This window comes from Gobio gobio (assembly GCF_949357685.1).
Source record: "Gobio gobio genome assembly, chromosome: 21".
Taxonomy (NCBI): Eukaryota; Metazoa; Chordata; class Actinopteri; order Cypriniformes; family Gobionidae; genus Gobio; species Gobio gobio.
The window spans coordinates 7,591,628-7,615,675 of record NC_137117.1 but is presented as its reverse complement, the minus strand read 5'-3'; the positions used below and the strand labels follow the sequence as shown (position 1 = coordinate 7,615,675).

Genomic DNA, 24,048 nt, shown 5'->3' with positions numbered 1-24,048 from the left:
AGTTGATTAGCATCTGATGGGTCTGCATATGGACGGGCTTTAGAGCTGCAGATGTTAACCAGCTGTTCTACTGTAGTGGAGCTGAAATGGCTGCAGTCACACGATGGGGTATTCAATGTATTATTCACATAATCAGCTTTTCTTTCTGTTTCTTTATAGATGGAGATTTCGTTGCTGCAAAGGTATTCACTCGTTTTCTCTTTTTCAAGCTAAAGAATTTATGAATGACATAAATTATCATTTACAACACATTTATTGGGATTTTATTGAACTGTTTGTGTTAGGCTATTACCATTTAGATTTTTGTTGTTGTTATTATTATTACTATTATCATTTTTTGATAATATTAGTTTTATACACCCGCACAGTATTGTCTGTGTGAACAGAAAATCAAACCATTTTAACAATTTGGTTGGTTTATTAGTTAGTTGGGTAAAAAATTGTTTAAATAGATTCTCCCTCAAAGAGCCAAAATGTTAGATTATTAGGAAAGATTTGGTTGGTTAGTAAGTGTATAAAATCAGTGGTTTGATCAGTGGTGTCCAGACCTGCTCCTGCGTCCTGTGATAATCTAGTAGCAAGGTTGGGTTGGATGGTTAGTTGATGTTTGGTTAGTTGGTTAGTTAGTTAATTAGTTGGTTGGTTAGAGTATACATTTTATTACCCACTAAGTAGCCAAAATGTTATATGGGGAAATAGTTAGTTGTTTAGTTAGAGTATAAATATGATTACCATCTAAAGAGCCAAAATTTTAGATGGGGAAGAGTTACTTGGTTGGTTAGTTACTTGGTTGATTAGTTACTTGGTTGATTAGTTACTTGGTTGATTAGTTACTTTGTTGGTTAGTTACTTGGTTAGTTGGCCAGTTAGTTGTTAGAGTATAAATGTATTCACCCTCAAAGAGCCAAAATGTAAGATGGGGAAAGGAGTTAGTTAGTTAGTTTGTTGGTTGGTTGGTTACAGTATACATTTAGTCACCCTCAAAGAGCCAAAATGTAAGATAGGGAAAGAGTTAGTAGGTTGGTTGGTTACAATATACATTTAATCACCCTCAAATAGCCAAAATATGAGATGGGGGGAAAGAGTTACTTGGTTAGTTAGTTAGTTGGTTGTTTGGTTAAATGTATTCTGTAATCACCCTCAAAGAGCCAAAATGTAAGATGGGGAAAGAGTTAGTAGATTGGTCGGTTACAATATAAATGTAATCACCCTCAAAGAGCCAAAATATGAGATGGGGAAAGAGTTAGTTGGCCAGTTAGTTGGTTAGAGTATAAATGTATTCACCCTCAAAGAGCCAAAATGTAAGATGGGGAAAGAGTTAGGTTAGTAGGTTGATTGGTTGGTTGGTTACAATATAAATTTAATCACCCTAAAAAGAGCCAAAATATGATATGGGGAAAGAGTTAGTTGGTTAGTTAGTTGTTTGGTTGTTTGGTTAAATGTATTCTGTAATCACCTTCAAAGAGCCAAAATGTGAGATAGGGAAAGAGGTTAGGTAGTTCATTGGTGTGTGTGTGTGTGTGTATACATTTAATCACCCGCTAAATAGCCAAAATGTTATATGGGGAAATAGTTAGTTTTTAGTTAGAGTATAAATATGATTACCATCTAAAGAGCCAAAATTTTAGATGGGGAAGAGTTACTTGGTTGGTTGGTTAGTTAGTTGGTTAGTTAGTTACTTGGTAGGTTACAGTTAGTTGGTCGGTTGGCCAGTTGGTTGGTTAGTTAGTTAGTTAGTTAGTTAGTTAGTTAGTTAGTTAGTTAGTTAGTTAGTTAGTTGGTTAGAGTATAAATGTATTCACCCTCAAAGGGCCAAAATGTAAGTTGGGGAAAGAGTTCGTTAGTTGGTTGGTTCGTTACAGTATAAATTTAATCACCCTTAAAGAGCCAAAATATGAGATTGGGAAAGAGTTAGTTGGTTAGTTAGTTGGTTGTTTGTTTGGTTAAATGTATTCTGTAATCACCCTCAAAGAGCCAAAATGTGAGATGGGGAAAGAGGTAGTAGGTTAGAGTATAAATATGATAACCATCTAAAGAGCCAAACTTTTAGATCGGGAAAGAGTTAGTTAACTAACTCTTACCAACTAACTCTTTCCCCATCAAGATAAAGGTTAGTGGGTTGGTTGGTTACAGTATAAATTTAATCACCCTCAAAGAGCCAAATGTGAGATGGGGAAAGAGTTAGTTGGTTGTTTGGTTAGAGTATACATTTAATTACCATCTAAATGGCCAAAATGTTAGATGGGGAAAGAGTTAGTTGGTTGTTTGGTTAGAGTATACATTTAATTACCATCTAAATGGCCAAAATGTTAGATGGGGAAAGAGTTAGTTGGTTGAGTGGAGTATACATGTAATCTCGAAGAGATGAAATGTAAGATGAGGAAAGGATTGGTTGTTTAGTTAGTTGAATTGTTCACAAAAAAAAAAAAAAACTATAAGTAAATGGTCATGAATTGTATTTAAATTGTTATCAGACATCCTAGAACATCTCCTAGAGTTTTCAGACATGAGGCTGTAACACTGATCTGTGTTTCTGACAGGTTTATTGAGAGACCAGAACAGAAGATCTCACTGGAGGACTTCCAGAACTTCCTAATTGAACATCAGAAGGTTAGATATGTGTTTTTCACTTTATTGCTCAAACCAAACCAGCCGTCACTGTATTTACACATTAATCGGACGCATACATTTGTACAGTAGAGTGTGTTGACGAGGGAAGAGAATCTGTACTTCAGATGTTGGTAACTCCATATATATATGTGTGTGTGTGTGTGTGTGTGTGTGTGTGTGTGTGTCCTCAGGAGCTTTGGGCTACAGACAATAACAAGGTGCAGGAGTTCATGTTCCACTACCTGAAGGATCCTCTACGAGAGATCGAGCAGCCGTACTATCATCAAGACGAGGTGACATTTACATGGCATGAATGTGTTTGCCATATACATAAATGGCAAAGTGACTAGTTCTAGACATACATTTACCCGTTCGTTCTCAGGTAATCAAACCCATATCAGCGGCGTTGCAAGCCCCATGTCTTACCCACATCACCACTTCCTGCTTCACTGCAGTATTGTGACCTCAGATTGTTTTGTTTGATATGTTAATCCGACCAAAGATGTTTAAACTTTGCATTATTTTGTAATGTGATCATACGAGTTAATATTGAGAGTCCCTGTTTATAAAAAAACAGTTTGAGACACTCATTCCTCATATTGAAGTAGCTATTTTACACACAAATCAATCATAAAGGTGACTGCTTATTATTGTTAGGAAACAAAAATAGGAAAGGACATTTCCTGGTTCATGTTCTTTTTGCTGATAAAACGACTCTCTTGCTGTATTTTGCACCCTTTCGTGGGGATTGGCGTTTAGCTCTGAACCGGTTCAGTGGTGTGTTTGGTGTTCAAACGCTCTACACCAGCAGTTCTGAGTACTAACTCAAGCTCTCTGTCTTCAGTTTCCGCATGCTGTTTTTTAACGCAAACATGTTTTGTGGTTCTCAGTTCCTCACGTATCTGTTCTCTAAAGAGAACACGATCTGGGACTCGCAGCTCGATCAGGTGCGGCCTGAGGACATGAACAACCCCCTGTCCCACTACTGGATCTCCTCGTCCCACAACACGTGAGTAGAGGCGTGATCGGTGTTCCCTGCTCACTGATGCACTGCATTTTCAGTGTGCAATTACAGTGCTGATTAATCTGACACGTTCAAGAGGCCAGTACAGTGATTTTAAGAGGCTGTATGTTTATTAAAGTTCTCTACATTCCCTATAAGGTATCTAGTAACTAGTCCTGATACGTTGACAATGGATAGTAACATGTGGTCTCAAGATAACATTCATCCATCGAAGAACGAAAATGTTAGATTAGGGGGAAAGGTTGGTTCATAAAATGAATCCCCTCTCGCTGAACCAAAACACTCCGTTAGATCAGAGGTGTCCAAACACGCTCCTGTCGGCCTCTATTGCACACACTGTGATGGGGAAGGTTGGGATAGATAGTTGGTTAGTAAGTGTGTAAAATCAGCCCCCTTCAAAAAAAAAAAGGTTTGATCAGTGGTGTCCAGACCTGCTCCTGGAGGGCCAGCGTCCTGTGACTCTCTAGTAGCAGGACTGCACACCCTGAGCTAGAGGATGGAGGAAGGTTGGGTTGGATGTTTGGTGTATTTAAAATGATTCTCCCTCAAAGAACCAAAATGTTGGATTATTGGAAAAGAGTTAGTTAGTTAGTTAGTTAGTTAGTTAGTTAGTTAGTTAGTTAGTTAGTTAGTTAGTCAGTTAGTCAGTTAGTCAGTTAGTTAGTTAGTCAGTTAGTTAGTAGATTGGGGCCTGAATTAGTTGGTTAGAGGGTTAGCTAGTTAGTTTGTTGGTTAGTTTTAGTTGGTTAGTATAAATTAATTTGTATAAAATTACCCTCAAAATAACCAACGTGTTATATGGGGACATAATTGGTTGGTTGGTTAGTTTGGGACAGAATTGGTTGGTTGGTTCGTTATTTGGTTAGATGTTTGGTGGTTGGTTAGTTTGTTTTTTCTTTCTTTGTTAGTTTTGGTTGGTTAGAGTATACATTTTATCACTCTAAAAAAATAAACAACCAACTAACTCTTTCCACAACTAACATTTTGGTTAAGTTGTTTGTTTAGTTGGTTGTTTAGTTAGTTGCTTGTTTAGTTGGTTGGTTGTTTAGTTAGTTGCTTGTTTAGTTGGTTGGTTGGTTGTTTAAATTGTTTAGTTGGTTGTTTAAATTGTTTGTTTGGCTGGTTGGTTGCTTGTTTAGTTGGTTGCTTGTTTAGATGGTTGGTTGGTTGTTTAGTTAGTTGGTTGTTTAAATTGTTTGGCTGGTTGTTTGGTTGTTTAGTTGGTTGCTTGTTTAGTTGGTTTGTTGTTTAATTAGTTAGTTAGTTGGTTGGTTGTTTAATTAGTTAGTTGGTTGTTAGTTGCTTGTTTACTTGGTTGTTTAATTAGTTAGTTGCTTGTTTGGTTGTTTAGTTAGTTGGTTGGCTGGTTGTTTAGTTTGTTGGTGGTTTGGTTGGTTTAGTTTGGTTGTTCAGTTAGTTGGTTATTTAATTAGTTGGTTGCTTGTTTAGTTGGTTGTTAGTAACTTGGTTAGTTGGTTCGTTGGTTGTTCAGTTAGTTGGTTGTTTAATTGGTTGGTTGGTTAGTTAGTTTGTTGTTTAATTAGTTAGTTGGTTGGTTGGTTGTTTAGTTAGTTGGTTGTTTAATTAGTTAGTTGGTTGTTCAGTTAGTTGGTTATTTAATTGGTTGGTTGGTTGGTTGTTTAGTTGGTTGCTTGTTTAGTTGGTTGTTAGTAACTTGGTTAGTTGGTTCGTTGGTTGTTCAGTTAGTTGGTTGTTTAATTGGTTGGTTGGTTAGTTAGTTTGTTGTTTAATTAGTTAGTTGGTTGGTTGGTTGGTTGGTTGTTTAGTTAGTTGGTTGTTCAGTTAGTTGGTTATTTAATTAGTTGGTTGGTTTGTTGTTTAGTTGGTTGCTTGTTTAGTTGGTTGTTAGTAACTTAGTTAGTTAGTTAGTTAGTTAGTTAGTTAGTTAGTTAGTTAGTTAGTTAGTTAGTTGCTTGGTTGTTTAGTTAGTTGGTTGGCTGGTTGTTTAGTTTGTTGGTGGTTTGGTTGGTTTAGTTGGTTGGTTGGTTGTTCAGTTACTTGGTTGTTTAATTAGTTGGTTGGTTGGTTAGTTAGTTTGTTGTTTAATTAGTTGGTTGGTTGGTTGTTTAGTTGGTTGTTTAATTAGTTAGTTGCTTGTTTGGTTGTTTAGTTAGTTGGTTGGCTGGTTGTTTAGTTTGTTGGTGGTTTGGTTGGTTTAGTTGGTTTTAGTTTGTTTATTTGTTTCTTAGTTAGTTTTAGTTGGCTGGTTAGAGCAGTGTTTCCCATCCACTGTGCCATGGCACACTAGTGTGCTGTGACAGGTTGTCAGGTATGCAATGGAAAATGTATCAAATTCCTAAAAATAAATGCTACAAATAAGAATGTATAATCGCTGTTGGGCCGAAACCTTGTCTAAATATTTTTGCTTTATAAAAGTAATGCTATTGGTCATCCTTTATGTCTGTATGTAGGTTTTTACAAATATTTAACCAATAAAAAGCGCTTAAAGTTACTAAACCTTATAAATCCATTAGCTCCTCAAACTGTCAGTCAAACCTCACAACTCCAGCCGCCTCCATTTAGAATGAAGTGCCGCACACAGTTAGGAGATCTCTGCTTGTTTGTAATGCACAGGTAAATAAAACAGAGTTTGAGTAAGTACAGCGTTTTCTTTACTCAAGAAACTCTGTTTCAAATTGGTAAAGTGTTACTATGGTGTGTTGTATTTTAAATGCTAGTATCTTGTACCCCCCACCCCCTTTGCTTCTTGCATGTTGTTTCTCTCATGACTTCAGAATAATTAAGATAGATTTTAGTGTTTAACCGGTATAACTAGATTATAAAGCTATTTGGTGGATCAAAGCGACCCGGGTTTAGACTGACAGAATGGAAAGAATTCTTGAGCGTGTTTGTACAGCATTACGTTTGCGTGGCTTCCGTCTGCATTGTTTATAAGCGGTGATAAAGGTGAAAGGGCTATTGATGGTGGAGTGTGAGGTGTGTATGAAGTAATGCAGACAGGCCTGACGTGTGTGCTGGTATTTTTAGCTATCTGACGGGAGACCAGTTTTCCAGCGAGTCGTCTCTGGAGGCGTACGCCCGCTGTCTGCGGATGGGCTGCAGATGCATTGAGTGTAAGTCGCAACACAACTCTCAGACAATCATTAGTAATGATCATTGGTTCATAAATAAATAGATTCTAAAATACTATATTTAACAGTTTTATCTTAGGAACTAACGTGCTGATAATACAGGTTTGCAATTATTGCATTGAACAATATACCATACAATATAAAAAAAAAAAAAACATTTATTTAACCGTTTTTCCCCAGTAGTAAAACTAGCAGACTACAACAGTATGACACTATGCATGTATTTATATAGGTAAATTGGAAACTTTTATTTTGGATGCGATTTAACCGTGACTAATCTTTTATAATATATAAAAAAATAAAAATAAAAAAAATTAAAAAAAAAAAATTATATATTATAAAAGATTAGTCACGGTTAATCGCATCCAAAATAAAAGTTTGTGTTTACATAATATTTGAGTGTGTACTCTGTTAATTATTATTTATATATAAATACACACACAAGCATGTATATATTTAAGAAAAAAATATTATTTTTATATATAAAACATTTATATTTATATATATTATAGATTATATAAATGTATATACATGCAAATATTTCTTAAATATATACATGAATGTGTGTGTATTTATATATAAATAATAATTAACAGAGTACACACTCAAATATTATGTAAACACAAACTTTTATTTTGGATGCGATTAATCGCAATTAATTTTTTCCCAGCACTGATATATAATATAATATATTTTTTTTTATTAATAATATTTTCTCCTGCAGTTTTAGTGTCCTAGGTTCTGGGATTAAAAAACCTACAAAATCTGAAATTAATTTTCTTTTCTTTTTTTGGTTGATTGATTTGTATTTTTATTTGTTTGTTATGGTTTGTTTGTTTTTTTAAACTTTTTTTTAAACTTTTCTAAATTTACCGGACAGACACAATAACAGTAAACAAACAAAAAGCACAGAAATCTATAACAATTAAATGATGAATTTATTGATTTTTGTTTATTGATATATTTATTTTAGGAACTGAAATGTGTCTAATTAGAAGGATTTATTTATTTCCTTTAGAACTATAACTGCAGGACCAGACATAGCAAAATCTGACATTTTATGATTTGTGGCATAATAAAATAAATAGCTTGTGCTCTGGAAAAAATAAATAATCTAAAATTAATTTGTTTGTTTTTTAGTTTTAGTTGGTTTATTTTTTTTTTTTTTACAGTTCTTTATTTTTTTTATTTATTAATTTTCCAAATTTTAACCAAAATACTCCTGGAATGTATAACAATTAAATTTTGTTTATTTTTTTTAGGGAGTGAATATTGTTTTTATTTACAAGAACAATTTATTTGTCATAACTACAACTATAAGTCTAGTCTTTATTAGACTCTAGTCATTATTTCAACTGAATAGTGAGTGTCTACTGTTGTCTTTCAGAGCTTCTTTACTCTGAGTCATTATTTTCCTGTTGATCACTGTAAAGCTGCTTTGAAACAATCTGTATTGTTATAAAGTGCTCTATAAATAAAGGCAGCTTAACTACTATAGCTAGATATGTTGTTTTATCATTTGTGGCATGTTGTTGTGTTTCTGGCAGGCGGTTTTAATGTGTGTGTGTGTGTGTTTTGCAGTGGACTGCTGGGACGGTCCTGATGGGATGCCCGTCATCTACCACGGTCACACCCTCACCACCAAGATCAAGTTCAACGATGTGCTTCAAACCATCAAAGAACATGCCTTCGTCACGTCTGAGTGAGTGTCTCTGCTCAGCCCACATGACGTGTGTGATTATTGTGATCTGGTCGTCTTTTCAAGAATGTGCGTCATGCGATAATCCCATTACGTCACATGTGTTTGCATGCAGCTATCCCATCATCCTCTCCATCGAGGACCACTGCAGTATTGTCCAGCAGAGAAACATGGCCACCTACTTTAAGAAAGTGTTTGGAGAGATGCTCCTGACCAAAGCGGTGGACATCTCGGCGGACGGCCTCCCCTCGCCCAACCAGCTCAAGAGGAAGATCCTTATCAAGGTGAGAGCAGGGAACGGGTTATTTAGTTAGTTGGTTGTTTAAGTTGTTTGTTTGGTTGGTTGTTTAGTTAGTTGCTTGTTTATTTGGTTGGTTGTTTAGTTAGTTGGTTGTTTAGTTGGTTGTTTAGTTAGTTGGTTGTTTAAATTGTTTAGTTGGTTGTTTAAATTGTTTGTTTGGCTGGTTGGTTGCTTGTTTAGTTGGTTGGTTGTTTAGTTAGTTGGTTGTTTCAATTGTTTGGCTGGTTGTTTGGTTTTTTAGTTGGTTGCTTGTTTAGTTGGTTTGTTGTTTAGTTAGTTGGTTGTTTACATTGTTTGGCTGGTTGTTTAGTTGGTTGCTTGTTTAGCTGGTTTGTTGTTTAGTTAGTTGCTTGCTTGGTTGTTGTTAGTAAGTTGGTTGGTTGCTTGTTCAGTTAGTTGGTTGTTTAATTAGTTGGTTGGTTAGTTAGTTTGTTGTTTATATAGTTAGTTAGTTGGTTGGTTGTTTAATTAGTTAGTTGATTGGTTAGTTAGTTGCTTGTTTAGTTGGTTGTTTAATTAGTTAGTTGCTTGTTTGGTTGTTTAGTTAGTTGGTTGGCTGGTTGTTTAGTTGGTTGGTTGTTCAGTTAGTTGGTTGGTTGCTTGTTCAGTTAGTTGGTTGTTTAATTAGTTGGTTGGTTAGTTAGTTTGTTGTTTAATTAGTTAGTTAGTTGGTTGGTTGTTTAATTAGTTAGTTGGTTGGTTAGTTGCTTGTTTAGTTGGTTGTTTAATTAGTTAGTTGCTTGTTTGGTTGTTTAGTTAGTTGGTTGGCTGGTTGTTTAGTTTGTTGGTGGGTTGGTTGTTTAGTTGGTTGCTTGTTTCGTTAGTTGCTTGTTTGGTTGGTTGTTTGTTACTAACTTGGTTAGTTGGTTGGTTCGTTGTTCAGTTAGTTAGTTTGTTGTGTAATTAGTTAGTTGGTTGGTTGTTTAGTTAGTTGGTTGTTTAATTAGTTAGTTGGTTGTTTAGTTGGTAGTTTAGTTAGTTAGTTAGTTGCTTGTTTAGTTGTTTGGTTGTTTAGTTAGTTGGTTGGCTTGTTGTTTAGTTTGTTGGTTGTTCAGTTAGTTGGTTGTTTAATTGGTTGGTTGGTTGGTTGGTTGGTTAGTTAGTTTGTTGTTTAATTAGTTGGTTGGTTGTTTAGTTAGTTGGTTGGTTGTTTAATTAGTTAGTTGCTTGTTTAGTAGTTTGTTTGTTTAGTTAGTTGGTTGGCTGGTTGTTTAGTTAGTTGCTTGTTTAGTAGTTTGTTTGTTTGTTTAGTTAGTTTTAGTTGGCTGGTTAGAGCAGTGTTTCCCAACCACTGTGCCATGGCACACTAGTGTGCTGTGACAGGTTGTTAGGTATGTAATGGAAAATTATCAAATTCCTAAAAATAAATGCTACAAATAAGAATGTATAATCGCTGTTGGGCCGAAACCTTGTCTAAGTATTTTTGCTTTATAAAACTAATGCTATTGGTCATCCTTTATGTCTTATTGATCTGTTCAGCACAAGAAACTAGCTGAGGGAAGCGCGTATGAGGAGGTCTCGTCTTCAACGCCCTACTCGGAGAACGACATCAGCAACTCCATCAAGAACGGCATCCTGTACCTGGAGGACCCCATCAACCACGTGAGATCCTCTTGATCTGCTCTTACAGGAGAGCTGAATCTGTTGGCAGACTCATGATGAATGTTCACTGCTGTCGTCCTCACAGGAGTGGTACCCGCACTTCTTCGTTCTGACCAGCAATAAGATCTATTATTCTGAGGAGACGTCGAGTAATCAAGGGAACGAGGACGAGGAGGAGCACAGAGAGGTGAGGAAAACACAGTGGAACAGTTGCTTAGCTGCTTTCAAAAACGGGGAGTCCTTAAAGTCATAAATAGGGATGTAACGATACTTCGTGTATCGAGATATCGCGATACAAAAATGTGACGATATGTAACAATTCAGTCAAGAGCAGTGAGTGTGTTTTCCTTCATTTATTGTGTGATTAACATGAATGACACAGACGCAGTAAGAATATTAGGCTGCTGTCGCTTTAAGAGCGACTGCACGGATTCAATACACTGATACACGTGCGGTTTCTTCTTAGACATTTATGTCTCAAATGAATGTAAACATCCTTGTTTATGAGGATACTTGCAAAGACATGATCACTTTGACGCATAAGTGTGTGTATTAAAGGATTAGTTCACTTTTAAATAAACTTTTGCTGATAATTTACTCACCCCCATGTCATCCAAGATGTCCATGTCTTTCTTTCTGCAGTTGAAAAGAATTAAGGTTTTGGATGAAAACAGTCCAGGGGTTTCCTCCATATAATGGACTTCAATGGGCCCCAAACGGTTCAAGGTCCAAATGACAGTTTCAGTGCAGCTTCAAAGGGCTTTAAACGATACCAAACGATGAATTAGGGTCTTATCTAGTGAAACCATCAGTTTCTGCGAGAAACCGAGCAGTATTTATGCTATTATTTTACCTCTTATCAGACGAACGTGATCATCTCTGAGATCCGCCATAACTTCTGCTAAGTGAGGTCAAAATACGAGCATGGTCATAGATATATCAATCGTAGATGCCTAATTCTATTGAACCGTGCAAGCGCTAATGAGGCATCTATGTATACATCTATGACCACGCTCGTATTTTGACCTCACTTAGCGGAAGTTATGGCGGAGCTCAGAGATGATCACATTCGTCTGATTATAGGTACAATAATAGCATAAATACTGCTCGGTTTCTTGCAGAAACTGATCGTTTCACTAGATAAGACCCTTATTCACCGTCTGGTATTGTTTAAAGCCCTTTGAAGCTGCACTGAAACTGTCATCTGGACCTTGAACCGTTTGGAGCCCATTGAAGTCCATTATATGGAGAAAAACCCTAGACTGTTTTCATCCAAACCTTAATTTCTTTTCGACTGCAGAAAGAAAGACATGGACATATATATATACATATATATATATATATATATATGTGTATATCCTTATGCTCATCAAGCCTGCATTTATTTAATCAAAAATACAGAAAAAACAGTAGTCTAATATTGTGAAATATTATTATATATACTTTTTAACTTTTTATTAATCAAATAATCTTGAAAAGAGTATCACAGTTTCCATCATTGACATTAAATCCTCATATTAGAATGATTTCTGAATGATCATGTGACACTGAAGAGTGGAGTAATGATGCTGAAAATACAGCTGTGATCACAGGAATAAATTATATTTTAAATTATTTTAAAATAGAAAACCATTATTTTAATATATTTCGCAATATTGCTGTTTTTTATCAAATAAATGCAGGCTTGATGAACATAAGAGACTTCTTTCATAATGCTACATAATATTCAAAAATGGTAATAAGTCCTTTCCTTTCATGTAACCATTTCTCCAGCCTACACTTCGCCTAATGTTGGTGCCGGTGGCACTTGGGTTTTGTTAACTTTGATAGTTTCATGAAGTAGTAAACGGTGTATCAATATACATAAATACAAGTGAATTCAACACTACTTACCATTAATGAAACGTTTGCTGCTGTGGTTTTGTGCAGGGATTTGTTTGTTGTCTGTTAAAATCCATTTTGTCAGTGATGCAATTTATAAAATGAGACAAACCGCAGGAAATCGTTCCACAAACGTTAGTTCGTCTGGCTATGTAATTTTCAACCGATTTATGAATAAGAACAGAAAATTACCGTTTCACATCGCCCAATGGAATTTCAACTTGCTTTGCCAGATCACGATTGGTTGGTGTAACACATGACAAACGGGCATTGGTGAATTGTGTAATACTTTAAAATATATAGCTAATATATAGATTTGTAATTAAATCAACACATTAGCTCTGATTATGGATGAAAAAAAATATTGGTTTACTTTTTTCCCGTGAGGCCACACGCTCTCTGAAAGGACCATATTTGGCTCGAGAGCCGTTTCCGAACAGTGGAAAATCAGCTGTCAATCAAAACGCACGCGACCCATAGCAACGCGTTATGACAACGCCTCAACAGAAATTATCCGACTTTTGAGCCGTTCGTTACTATTGTATACATTGTCATGTTATAATAATCACATTTATTTAGTTTTATTGACCACGATATTATCATTGATATTTGTCTGAGAGGGGCACTTTTGATTCATTTTGAAAAAGGGCAGGGGCTCGAGCACCCAAAGCCCCCCCCCCCCCCCCCCCCTCTGCACGTGCCTGCATGGGGGTGAGTAAATTATCAGCAAAAGTTTATTTAAAAGTGAACTAATCCTTTAAACTTTTCAAACCCAATTAAGCGGTAAAAAGCACAGTTTAGTTCTCAAGCGCTCTGAGCAGTGGCTTCATGTCGCGCGCCGCTCAGGAACCATCAGTGCGCGCATATGGCGAAATCAGTTCTCTTTAGCTGCTTCTCTAAACTACAATGCTTAGAAACGCATGCAGAGATGAGCTTTTCAATGAGCAAATTGAGAAATTTGTTGACACATTTCTAGCGGCTATTCCTATATCGGCCTCACTTAATTCACAGTAGAAGAAACCTTTGGTAATTCAGCCAGTGGTGGCTCTGGGAATGCAGAAGTGTGATTGAACATCCAGACTCTTGTGTTCTTCAGGTCTGTAACGGCATGGACCAGCATGTAACGGAGAAGTGGTTTCACGGTAAGCTGGGAGCGGGACGTGACGGGCGTCAGATCGCGGAGCGGCTGCTGTCGGAGTACTGCCTGGAGACCGGGGCGCCCGACGGCTCCTTCCTGGTGCGGGAGAGCGAGACGTTTGTGGGCGACTACACACTCTCCTTCTGGTAACAACAACACTACCTTACCATAGTCACAGTAGCAGTTGACCAGTTGTTGACTTGGAAACAGAAAAAGGCTTTAAAATGAAAAGGTTTCTGCCCCCCCCTCTCCTCAGGCGGTCCGGGCGCGTTCAGCACTGCAGGATTCACTCTCGGCAGGAAGCCGGCAGCCCCAAGTTCTACCTGACGGATAACCTGGTGTTTGACACTCTGTTTGCGCTCATCACACATTACCAGCAGGTGCCTCTGCGCTGCAACGAGTTCGAGATGAAGCTGACGGAGCCAGTGCCACAGACCAACGCTCACGAGAGCAAAGAGTGAGTCTCACACCCACCGCACCACTGAAGCAGCGGAGGAGGGGAGGCTCTTAAAGGGGCAGGGAGAGATTTCTGAGAAACGCTGTTGAAAGTGGATCCGATCGAGCAGCACAACACACTTGTAGCCAATCAGCAGTAGGGGTGTGTCCACTCATTATTGGGGTAGAGAGAGTGAGCCAATCAGCATTAGGGGCGTGTCCACTCATTATTTGGGTAGAGTGAGTGAGCCAATCAGCATTAGGGGCGTGTCCACTCATTATGGGGGTAGAGAGAGTGAGCCAATCAGCATTAGGGGTGTGTCCACTCATTATTGGGGTAGAGAGAGTGAGCCAATCAGCATTAGGGGCGTGTCCACTCATTATTTGGGTAGAGTGAGTGAGCCAATCAGCATTAGGGGCGTGTCCACTCATTATGGGGGTAGAGAGAGTGAGCCAATCAGCATTAGGGGCGTGTCCACTCATTATGGGGGTAGAGAGAGTGAGCCAATCAGCATTAGGGGCGTGTCCACTCATTATTGGGGTAGAGAGAGTGAGCCAATCAGCATTAGGGGCGTGTCCACTCATTATTGGGGTAGAGAGAGTGAGCCAATCAGCATTAGGGGCGTGTCCACTGATTATTGGGGTAGAGAGAGTGAGCCAATCAGCATTAGGGGTGTGTCCACTCATTATTTGGGTAGAGAGAGCCAATCAGCAGTAGGGGCGTGTCCACTCATTATGGGAGGAGAGAGAGTGAGCCAATCAGCAGTAGGGGCGTGTCCACTCATTATATGGGTAGAGAGAGTGAGCCAATCAGCAGTAGGGCCGTGTCCACTCATTATGGGGGTAGAGAGAGTGAGCCAATCAGCAGTAGGGGCGTGTCCACTCATTATGGGGGTAGAGAGAGTGAGCCAATCAGCAGTAGGGGCGTGTCCACTCATTATGGGGGTAGAGAGAGTGAGCCAATCAGCAGTAGGGGCGTGTCCACTCATTATGGGGGTAGAGAGAGTGAGCCAATCAGCAGTAGGGGCGTGTCCACTCATTATGGGGGTAGAGAGAGTGAGCCAATCAGCAGTAGGGGCGTGTCCACTCATTATGGGGGTAGAGAGAGTGAGCCAATCAGCAGTAGGGGCGTGTCCACTCATTATATGGGTAGAGAGAGTGAGCCAATCAGCATTAGGGCCGTGTCCACTCATTATGGGGGTAGAGAGAGTGAGCCAATCAGCAGTAGGGGCGTGTCCACTCATTATGGGGGTAGAGAGAGTGAGCCAATCAGCAGTAGGGGCGTGTCCACTCATTATGGGGGTAGAGAGAGTGAGCCAATCAGCAGTAGGGGCGTGTCCACTCATTATGGGGGTAGAGAGAGTGAGCCAATCAGCAGTAGGGGCGTGTCCACTCATTATGGGGGTAGAGAGAGTGAGCCAATCAGCAGTAGGGGCGTGTCCACTCATTATGGGAGGAGAGAGAGTGAGCCAATCAGCAGTAGGGGCGTGTCCACTCATTATGGGGGTAGAGAGAGTGAGCCAATCAGCAGTAGGGGCGTGTCCACTCATTATGGGGGTAGAGAGAGTGAGCCAATCAGCAGTAGGGGCGTGTCCACTCATTATGGGGGTAGAGAGAGTGAGCCAATCAGCATTAGGGGCGTGTCCACTCATTATATGGGTAGAGAGAGTGAGCCAATCAGCAGTAGGGGCGTGTCCACTCATTATTGGGGTAGAGAGAGTGAGCCAATCAGCATTAGGGGCGTGTCCACTCATTATTGGGGTAGAGAGAGTGAGCCAATCAGCATTAGGGGTGTGTCCACTCATTATGGGGGTAGAGAGAGTGAGCCAATCAGCAGTAGGGGCGTGTCCACTCATTATGGGGGTAGAGAGAGTGAGCCAATCAGCAGTAGGGGCGTGTCCACTCATTATGGGGTAGAGAGAGTGAGCCAATCAGCAGTAGGGGCGTGTCCACTCATTATGGGGTAGAGAGAGTGAGCCAATCAGCATTAGGGGCGTGTCCACTGATTATTGGGGTAGAGAGAGTGAGCCAATCAGCATTAGGGGTGTGTCCACTCATTATTTGGGTAGAGAGAGCCAATCAGCAGTAGGGGCGTGTCCACTCATTATGGGAGGAGAGAGAGTGAGCCAATCAGCAGTAGGGGCGTGTCCACTCATTATATGGGTAGAGAGAGTGAGCCAATCAGCATTAGGGCCGTGTCCACTCATTATGGGGGTAGAGAGAGTGAGCCAATCAGCAGTAGGGGCGTGTCCACTCATTATGGGGGTAGAGAGAGTGAGCCAATCAGCAGTAGGGGCGTGTCCACTCATTATGGGGGTAGAGAGAGTGAGCCAATCAGCAGTAGGGGCGTGTCCACTCATTATGGGGGTAGAGAGAGTGAGCCAATCAGCAGTAGGGGCGTGTCCACTCATTATATGGGTAGAGAGAGTGAGCCAATCAGCATTAGGGCCGTGTCCACTCATTATGGGGGTAGAGAGAGTGAGCCAATCAGCAGTAGGGGCGTGTCCACTCATTATGGGGGTAGAGAGAGTGAGCCAATCAGCAGTAGGGGCGTGTCCACTCATTATGGGGGTAGAGAGAGTGAGCCAATCAGCATTAGGGCCGTGTCCACTCATTATGGGGGTAGAGAGAGTGAGCCAATCAGCATTAGGGCCGTGTCCACTCATTATGGGGGTAGAGAGAGTGAGCCAATCAGCAGTAGGGGCGTGTCCACTCATTATGGGGGTAGAGAGAGTGAGCCAATCAGCAGTAGGGGCGTGTCCACTCATTATGGGGGTAGAGAGAGTGAGCCAATCAGCAGTAGGGGCGTGTCCACTCATTATGGGGGTAGAGAGAGTGAGCCAATCAGCAGTAGGGGCGTGTCCACTCATTATGGGGGTAGAGAGAGTGAGCCAATCAGCAGTAGGGGCGTGTCCACTCATTATGGGAGGAGAGAGAGTGAGCCAATCAGCAGTAGGGGCGTGTCCACTCATTATGGGGGTAGAGAGAGTGAGCCAATCAGCAGTAGGGGCGTGTCCACTCATTATGGGGGTAGAGAGAGTGAGCCAATCAGCAGTAGGGGCGTGTCCACTCATTATGGGGGTAGAGAGAGTGAGCCAATCAGCATTAGGGGCGTGTCCACTCATTATATGGGTAGAGAGAGTGAGCCAATCAGCAGTAGGGGCGTGTCCACTCATTATTGGGGTAGAGAGAGTGAGCCAATCAGCATTAGGGGCGTGTCCACTCATTATTGGGGTAGAGAGAGTGAGCCAATCAGCATTAGGGGCGTGTCCACTCATTATTTGGGTAGAGAGAGTGAGCCAATCAGCAGTAGGGGCGTGTCCGCTAATTATGGGGGTAGAGAGAGTGAGCCAATCAGCAGTAGGGGCGTGTCCACTCATTATGGGGGTAGAGAGAGTGAGCCAATCAGCAGTAGGGGCGTGTCCACTCATTATGGGGTAGAGAGAGTGAGCCAATCAGCAGTAGGGGCGTGTCCACTCATTATGGGGTAGAGAGAGTGAGCCAATCAGCAGTAGGGGCGTGTCCACTCATTATATGGGTAGAGAGAGTGAGCCAATCAGCAGTAGGGGCGTGTCCACTCTGAACTAAACAGTTCATGGGCCCCATTGAATTCCATAGTATGAAAAAAACCAAACTGAACTGTCACTTTAAGAATAAGGATGCTATATCCATACTGTATAATTCCTGTAGTGATCTACAGTGATGTGATGTCATGCATAATAAAGTTATAATCTACAGTTCTGAAGATGGTTAGAGTAACCGTTTACTCCATTTTAAACATTTTGAAATAAGAGAATTTATCAAAGATTAAGAAGAAAAATGTGATAATATCTGCTTCAAATATGGGCAGAAAAAATAATCAGGGAGAAAAAAATGGTTTGGAAATGTTATTAATAGATAGTTATTCATGTTTTAAGGCCAACTACATTACAATGACCAATAAATAAGTTAAATGGTGTAAAATTAAATATTGAACTGAGTGAAAATTTAATTATCATTATTTGGGCTTTTCTCAGCAAATATTGATATGGTTTGATAAGATTTTCCTTTCTGCCCTCCAAGGCTGCATTTATTTGATTAAACTAAGAAAAACTATTTAAAGTAGCTGTTTAAATGTGATTTATTCTTGTGATCAAAGCTGAATTTATCATCATTACTCCTGTCTTTAGTGTCACATGATCCTTCAGAAATCATTCTAATATGATGATTTGATAATCAAGAAACATTTATGATTATTATCAGTGTTGAAAACAGTTGTGCTGCTTCATATTAGTGTGGAAAACGTGATACATTTTTACCAAGACAGCATTTACTCATTTATTAAAATGTCTTTACTGTCACTTTTGATCAGTTTAATGCATCCTTGCTGAATAAAAATATTAATAAAAAAAGATCTGTAACACTTTATTTTAGTGTCCTTGTCCCACATTACATGTAGTTACTATGGTAATAACTATAAATTATGCAAACTACATGTAGTTTACCCTAAACCAAAACCTAATCCTATAGGAAGTGCATGTAGTTCATTAATATTAGTCAGTAATTGAATGTATAATTACACTGTGACAAGGACACCTTAAAATAAAGTGTAACCCAAAGTCTTCAAACTTGTGATCAGTAGTGCACATGTGGCAGGGAATAACAGCAGTGGATGTGGAGTAGGGTTTTGTGTGTGGTTTCCTGTCTTCCTTGTGTGTTCCCGGTCTAATTTGAGCGTGTGTTTTCCGTGCAGGTGGTACCACGCGTGTCTGTCCCGCAGTCAGGCTGAAAACATGTTGATGAGAGTCCCACGTGACGGGGCTTTCCTCGTTAGGAAGAGAACAGAATACAACTCTTTCGCCATTTCCTTCCGGTAAAATCCAGACTCCCGCTTTCATGTTTTTATTGTGTCCTTGATTCTGTAGTTTTTCCTCACTCCCCCCCCCCCCCCCCGTGTTTGCTCCATCAGGGCGGAGGGCAAGATAAAGCACTGCCGTGTGCAGCAGGAGGGACAGACGGTGGTTTTGGGCACCTCTGAGTTTGACAGTTTAGTAGATTTAATCAGTTACTACGAGAAACATCCACTGTACCGCAAGATGAAGCTGCGCTACCCCATCAACGAGGAGACACTGGAGAAGATCGGCACTGCTGTAAGTCTGGATTAACATCCATCTCGGCTCATCCAATCCGTGCTTAAAAGGATAGTTTACTTGAATGTCCTTCCAAACCTGTATGACTTACTTCTGTGCAACACAAAATATATTTTGTAACCAAACTGTTTTGGTGCCCATTGACTTCCATTTGTATGGACAAAAAGACAAACACTCAAAATATCTTATACACAGCAAAAACCCCAGTGTTAAATGAACACTCCTCAGAGTTTATTTGAGTCCGCACTCTGAAGCAGTGTTAAAGTTCATCATCACTGAAGGATTATGGTCGTCATTATGGTGATCAGTGTTTGTTTTAGTGTTAGCTTTTGACTTTTAAAACATATTTTTTTTCCCTGGCTGCTTTAACTGTGGCAAAGAAAGCACTGAGAAAATGTCTTCAGGTGTGGTTATGTTTTGATAGTGACATAATCATCATGTAGTTTAAGAAACACGCCGACTTTTTGGGACTTTAGATTATTCACCGTATCCCCCAGAGTTAGATAAATCCATACATATCATTCTCATCTCCGTGCCATAACTCTGTCTGACGCACCCACCGCTAGCCTAGCTTAGCACAAAGACTGGAGGTAAACGTCTCCATCCATTGCGGCGCAATGATATTACACAGCGCCTGAAAATAGGCTAACTTCCGTCGACATAACCAACGTGACAACCTGCTTGCACAGAGAGCGCTGGGGACTATTTTCAGGCGCTGTGTAATATCATTGCGCCGCTAACCCATGTTACGGCTCAAAGTTCCTTGAACTATATACACATAACAACATGTAAATAGGAAAATGTTGGCGTTATTTTGTCACTTATTGAGCAGGAGGCTAGCTGGAGCCGTTTACCTTCAGTCTTTGTGCTAAGCTAGGCTAGCGGGGGGGTGCGTCTGACAGAGTTATGGCACGCACGAAGATGAGAATAGTATGTATGGACTTATCTAACTCTGGGGGATACGGTGAATAAGATAAAGTCCCAAAAAGTCGTCGTGTTCCTTTAACTGAGATCATTCTCAGCCCAATCTCTGATTATATTTACGTCACAACATAACCAACAACCCCTGGTTTGGTTACATTTCATCTTGGTTTGTCTGGCTGCAATAACTTAGTTACAGCAGCCAGACACAATCTAATATTAGAAATCAAGGCTCAAACTAAAACTACAGAGATTCTGCTTGTTAACAGTAGGCATTCATCACTAATGGTCAATCATCACTCAATGAATCACTTAATTATCTCTAACTTTAACACCGTTTCAGAGTTACTTTTAACACTCGAGTGTGGACTAAAATAAACTCTGAGGAGTGTTAATTTAACACTGGGGTTTTTGCTGTGCATGTTCCACTAGACAGATGAGGGACATTTTGGTGAACTATCCTTTCACGGATTCACTTGATAATTAACTTAAAGCACTCACTGGTGCTACTCACGTGTATAAACTCAAAATCTGGACTTCCCGATCTGACAGCTTACATACCATGTACCTTATCATCATTTGTGTTGGTCTTTCTGGTTTGTAGTTAACTTCCTTCTCCTGTGTGTGACTGATGCATGTAAGTTCCCCTGAAAGAGCTTCAGTGGTTAGCCTATAATTAGTATCTAGAGGAAAAAATGTAGGCCTGCTGCAAGTCTCAGGTTGCACACCTACAGTCTGATGCACACAGAAATGCCAAGATGTGGCTGAAATCCCCAGCTCTAATGGGATTGACTGGTTTTATGCAACTTCCAGTAGTCGTGGGCTACGGCGTCTACACTAATCCGGATACATTTGAAAGCGGTGTTTTTCATTCAAAAACTGTTTTTGAACTGAAACGCCGGAAGACTCGTACTGCCTACTGCGCATTCATAAAATGTAATAAAAGCTCACTGAGATGATACACGATCACATATCTCACTGAAATGTCCCACTGCTTGCTTCTGCACTCAATCGCCCTGATGTTTTGCTGCAAGACAGCAACTGATGGATAACAGTATACGATCTTTCTATGTTACAAAAGGACTAAGCATTTTGAAATAAGAGAACTTAGAGAAAAATGTGATATCTGCTTCAAATATGGGCCGGAAAAATAATTGGGGAGGGAAAATAGATAATTATTCATGTTTTAAAGCTGCACTATTTAGCATTTTTCAGTAAAATATCCAAAAACCATAAGGCCAGTGTTATATATTTTGTTCAGTTGAGTACTTAAAATATCCCAAATGTTTCCAACTATTTGTAAATCGTGAGAAATTGCTATTTTACCCAAGGAACCGGGACTTGTGAGGGAGTCGCCTGTCAATGGCGTCATATCTGCGTTAGCCTCGGTTTCCGGTTTTATTTTGCAGAAACGCTTTACTCTCACTGCAGTGTGAACCAGTGTCATAGCAGCCGCTGAGAGAACGCATAGAGTAACATCATAACATCATTTTCAACACACTCAGATGTGTCTAATATGATAAACAGAGCTGCGTTACCTCATACTCATGACCGGAAAAGCGGAAATGCGACACTGGCATAATAAAAGTCCCGCCGGCGACTATACCATAATAAAAGTCCCGCTGCTCGCGAGGCGTGTGTTCCTCTCTTCTCATTAACAATCGCTCCAGCGGTTCCTCAGCTCCACAACACTCGGTCCTGCTCTACTTCATACCGTTAATAATCGCATCCATGAACATGATTTCTGCCGATCCCGATTGAAGACCACATGTCCCAAGATTCTAAGCTTAAACTTGGCGTCATCAAACTACGCCTTTGTTTTGAATAGGTGACCTCTAGTGGACGGAAAAGTTACATTGTGCACCTTTAAGGCCAACCATATTACAATGACTAATAAATAAGTTAAATGGTGTAAAAATACAAATATTGAACTCAATTGAGTGTAATATTTGTCATACTTGTTTAACTATCTTTATTTATCTGCTTTTCTCAGCATAATAGTCGGCAAGATTTTCTTTGTTTTTGAAAGAAACAATCGTGGGGAAATGTTCGGTCATTTGTGTGAATGTCATATGAAAATTGCACAAAGTAACATTTATCTTTAGCAACACTGAAAATGAATACTACATACCGCTATAAATAAAGATATTAATTGGTACAATATGCATCAAGACTAAACGTGTCATAGTTTTCAAATACCTCAGTTTTACCTCAGGAGTGTCCACATGGGATAGCGTCTTCAAAAAGCTTTGATGGGACAAAAATGAATTCACTAAAATCATCTTAGTCAATTAGTAAAAAAATTTGAAGTCCACCTGTGGTGAAAATCAAGTTTTTAATGTTATTTATATGCCTATGTGGTGTTTTTAATATGCTTTCAGACAAACCGTGTGCAAATTCATAAGTCAACATCATTGCTGGGTATTTTGTCCTTAAAACTGCAGTCTCATAAAACCATAGACTGTAAAAATATATGGATGTAGTGTCCGTGACGTCACCCGTAAGATTCTGAAGAGCATTTTTGAAGCGTAAAAAAACATCTTGGCAGCGTCACTCCCTGATAACTGAAAATGGGCAAAGAGGCGGGGCGTAGCTGGAGCTGAGGTGACGTGATGACTAACAGAAATGGCGTATTGATGCATGAGCTGATGGTGTTGAATATAGTCGTGTCCTTCAAAAAATCCTCCCCTCATCTTCAGTGAAGTGCTGCAGGACAGGGTTGTCCCATCAGTCCTTGTGCTTTTTTAATTCTATATATTAGTGCAGTGAGCGCATGCCATAAAATCAGTTCCGATCGGAAACTTGTGACATATAAACACGCACATCAACCCGATCACTTTATTTAGCGTTCATGTTCACACTGTTCGGATTCATCAATCGGAACGGTTTGAAACAAAGGTGCCCATGTAAACATAGCTAGCATCATGCTTTTGGAGGGAGTTTAATAATTGTTTTAAATCAGCCGGTCTCAAGGTAGTGCAAACTGTTATAGGAATATTTAGCTTTTCTAAAAAATACTTCTTAATGGTGAATATAGACCATAGGGTTTAAGAGCTGCAGACATTTGGGTATGTCGTAATCAGAAAATTCTCAAAAATAGGGGCGCAAGTTAAGAGGCTGTTATAACATAAGAAGAAAACGTCTGTTTGCAGCGAGTGCTGGAATTTATTTTGAGCTACTGTATCCTTGAGCGCATCTGTACATCCCGTCCAGGAATGAATTGATCATCTTGTTCAGGCTGTTTTTGTGTGGATGGCAGTTTGAAGGCTCTTTCTCTGTGTGTCTGTGTGCAGGAGCCGGATTATGGATCCCTGTACGAGGGCCGTAACCCTGGATTCTATGTGGAAGCCAATCAGATGCCCACGTTTAAGGTACTTCTGCTCTCAGGCTGCAAGTGTTTCCCATCATGTTCGGTTTAGTGTGTGACACCTCTATGTGTGTGTGTGTGTGTGTGTGTGTGTGTGTGTGTGTGAGCAGTGCACAGTACGAGCCATGTATGAATACAAAGCCCAGCGAGATGATGAACTTTCCTTCAATAAGAACGCCATCATTCAAAATGTGGACAAACAGGAAGGAGGCTGGTGAGTATCAGACTATATCTAAACACAGCTGCCAATTCACACCACAACATTTTACAACCATTTAAAAAAAAAAAAAAAAAAATGTTATTTTCATCTTTCTTTTTGGTGTGGTGTCTTTTGGGCTTGTTCTGAAGCTATAGAATTATTTAAGAAGAAATAAAATTGAAATACTGGTAGTTTTCAAACTGGGGTCCAGGGGAAATTTAGAGGCTGAAACATCCATAAGCATGCCTGTCTATTTTAGCACTACAACCTATAAAACATCCGCTCTGCGCTTTGAGTGGAATGTGGGACACAAGCTGGATAGACACCTTCTCGAATATCTTCATCTTCATGTTTTCTCCTGATGTTGCAAAAAGATCTGAAGAGCGGATTTTATCTTCCACAGCGTCAAGACATTTAGGCAATGTTTGATAATTCACTGCCAGAGAAAACTAAACTAAAATCGTGTGTGTGTGTGTGTGTGTGTGTGTGTGTGTGTGTGTGTGTGTGTGTGTGTGTGTGTGTGTGTGTGTGTGTGTGTGTGTGTGTGTGTGTGTGTGTGTGTGTGTGTGTGTGTGTGTGTGTGTGTGTGTGTGTGTGTGTGTGTGTGTGTGTGTGTGTGTGTGTGTGTG

General features: G+C 39.9%; 1 protein-coding gene across 4 annotated transcripts in view; it reads left to right on the top strand.

Annotated features, from left to right (window-relative positions):
- plcg1 (phospholipase C, gamma 1) overlaps nucleotides 1–24,048 on the top strand; it is an 87,779-nt gene that overhangs the window by 32,864 nt on the left and 30,867 nt on the right. For all 4 annotated transcript variants that reach the window (XM_079802762.1, XM_079802765.1, XM_079802763.1 and 1 more), the window contains exons 8-22: nucleotides 160–182; nucleotides 2,541–2,610; nucleotides 2,802–2,903; nucleotides 3,501–3,619; nucleotides 6,644–6,729; nucleotides 8,329–8,449; nucleotides 8,562–8,730; nucleotides 10,227–10,349; nucleotides 10,435–10,536; nucleotides 13,327–13,514; nucleotides 13,625–13,825; nucleotides 18,536–18,655; nucleotides 18,752–18,932; nucleotides 23,147–23,224; nucleotides 23,331–23,434. In XM_079802762.1, coding sequence (XP_079658888.1) covers nucleotides 160–182; nucleotides 2,541–2,610; nucleotides 2,802–2,903; nucleotides 3,501–3,619; nucleotides 6,644–6,729; nucleotides 8,329–8,449; nucleotides 8,562–8,730; nucleotides 10,227–10,349; nucleotides 10,435–10,536; nucleotides 13,327–13,514; nucleotides 13,625–13,825; nucleotides 18,536–18,655; nucleotides 18,752–18,932; nucleotides 23,147–23,224; nucleotides 23,331–23,434 — 1,787 coding nt within the window. The remainder of the gene's footprint in view (nucleotides 1–159; nucleotides 183–2,540; nucleotides 2,611–2,801; nucleotides 2,904–3,500; nucleotides 3,620–6,643; nucleotides 6,730–8,328; nucleotides 8,450–8,561; nucleotides 8,731–10,226; nucleotides 10,350–10,434; nucleotides 10,537–13,326; nucleotides 13,515–13,624; nucleotides 13,826–18,535; nucleotides 18,656–18,751; nucleotides 18,933–23,146; nucleotides 23,225–23,330; nucleotides 23,435–24,048) is intronic.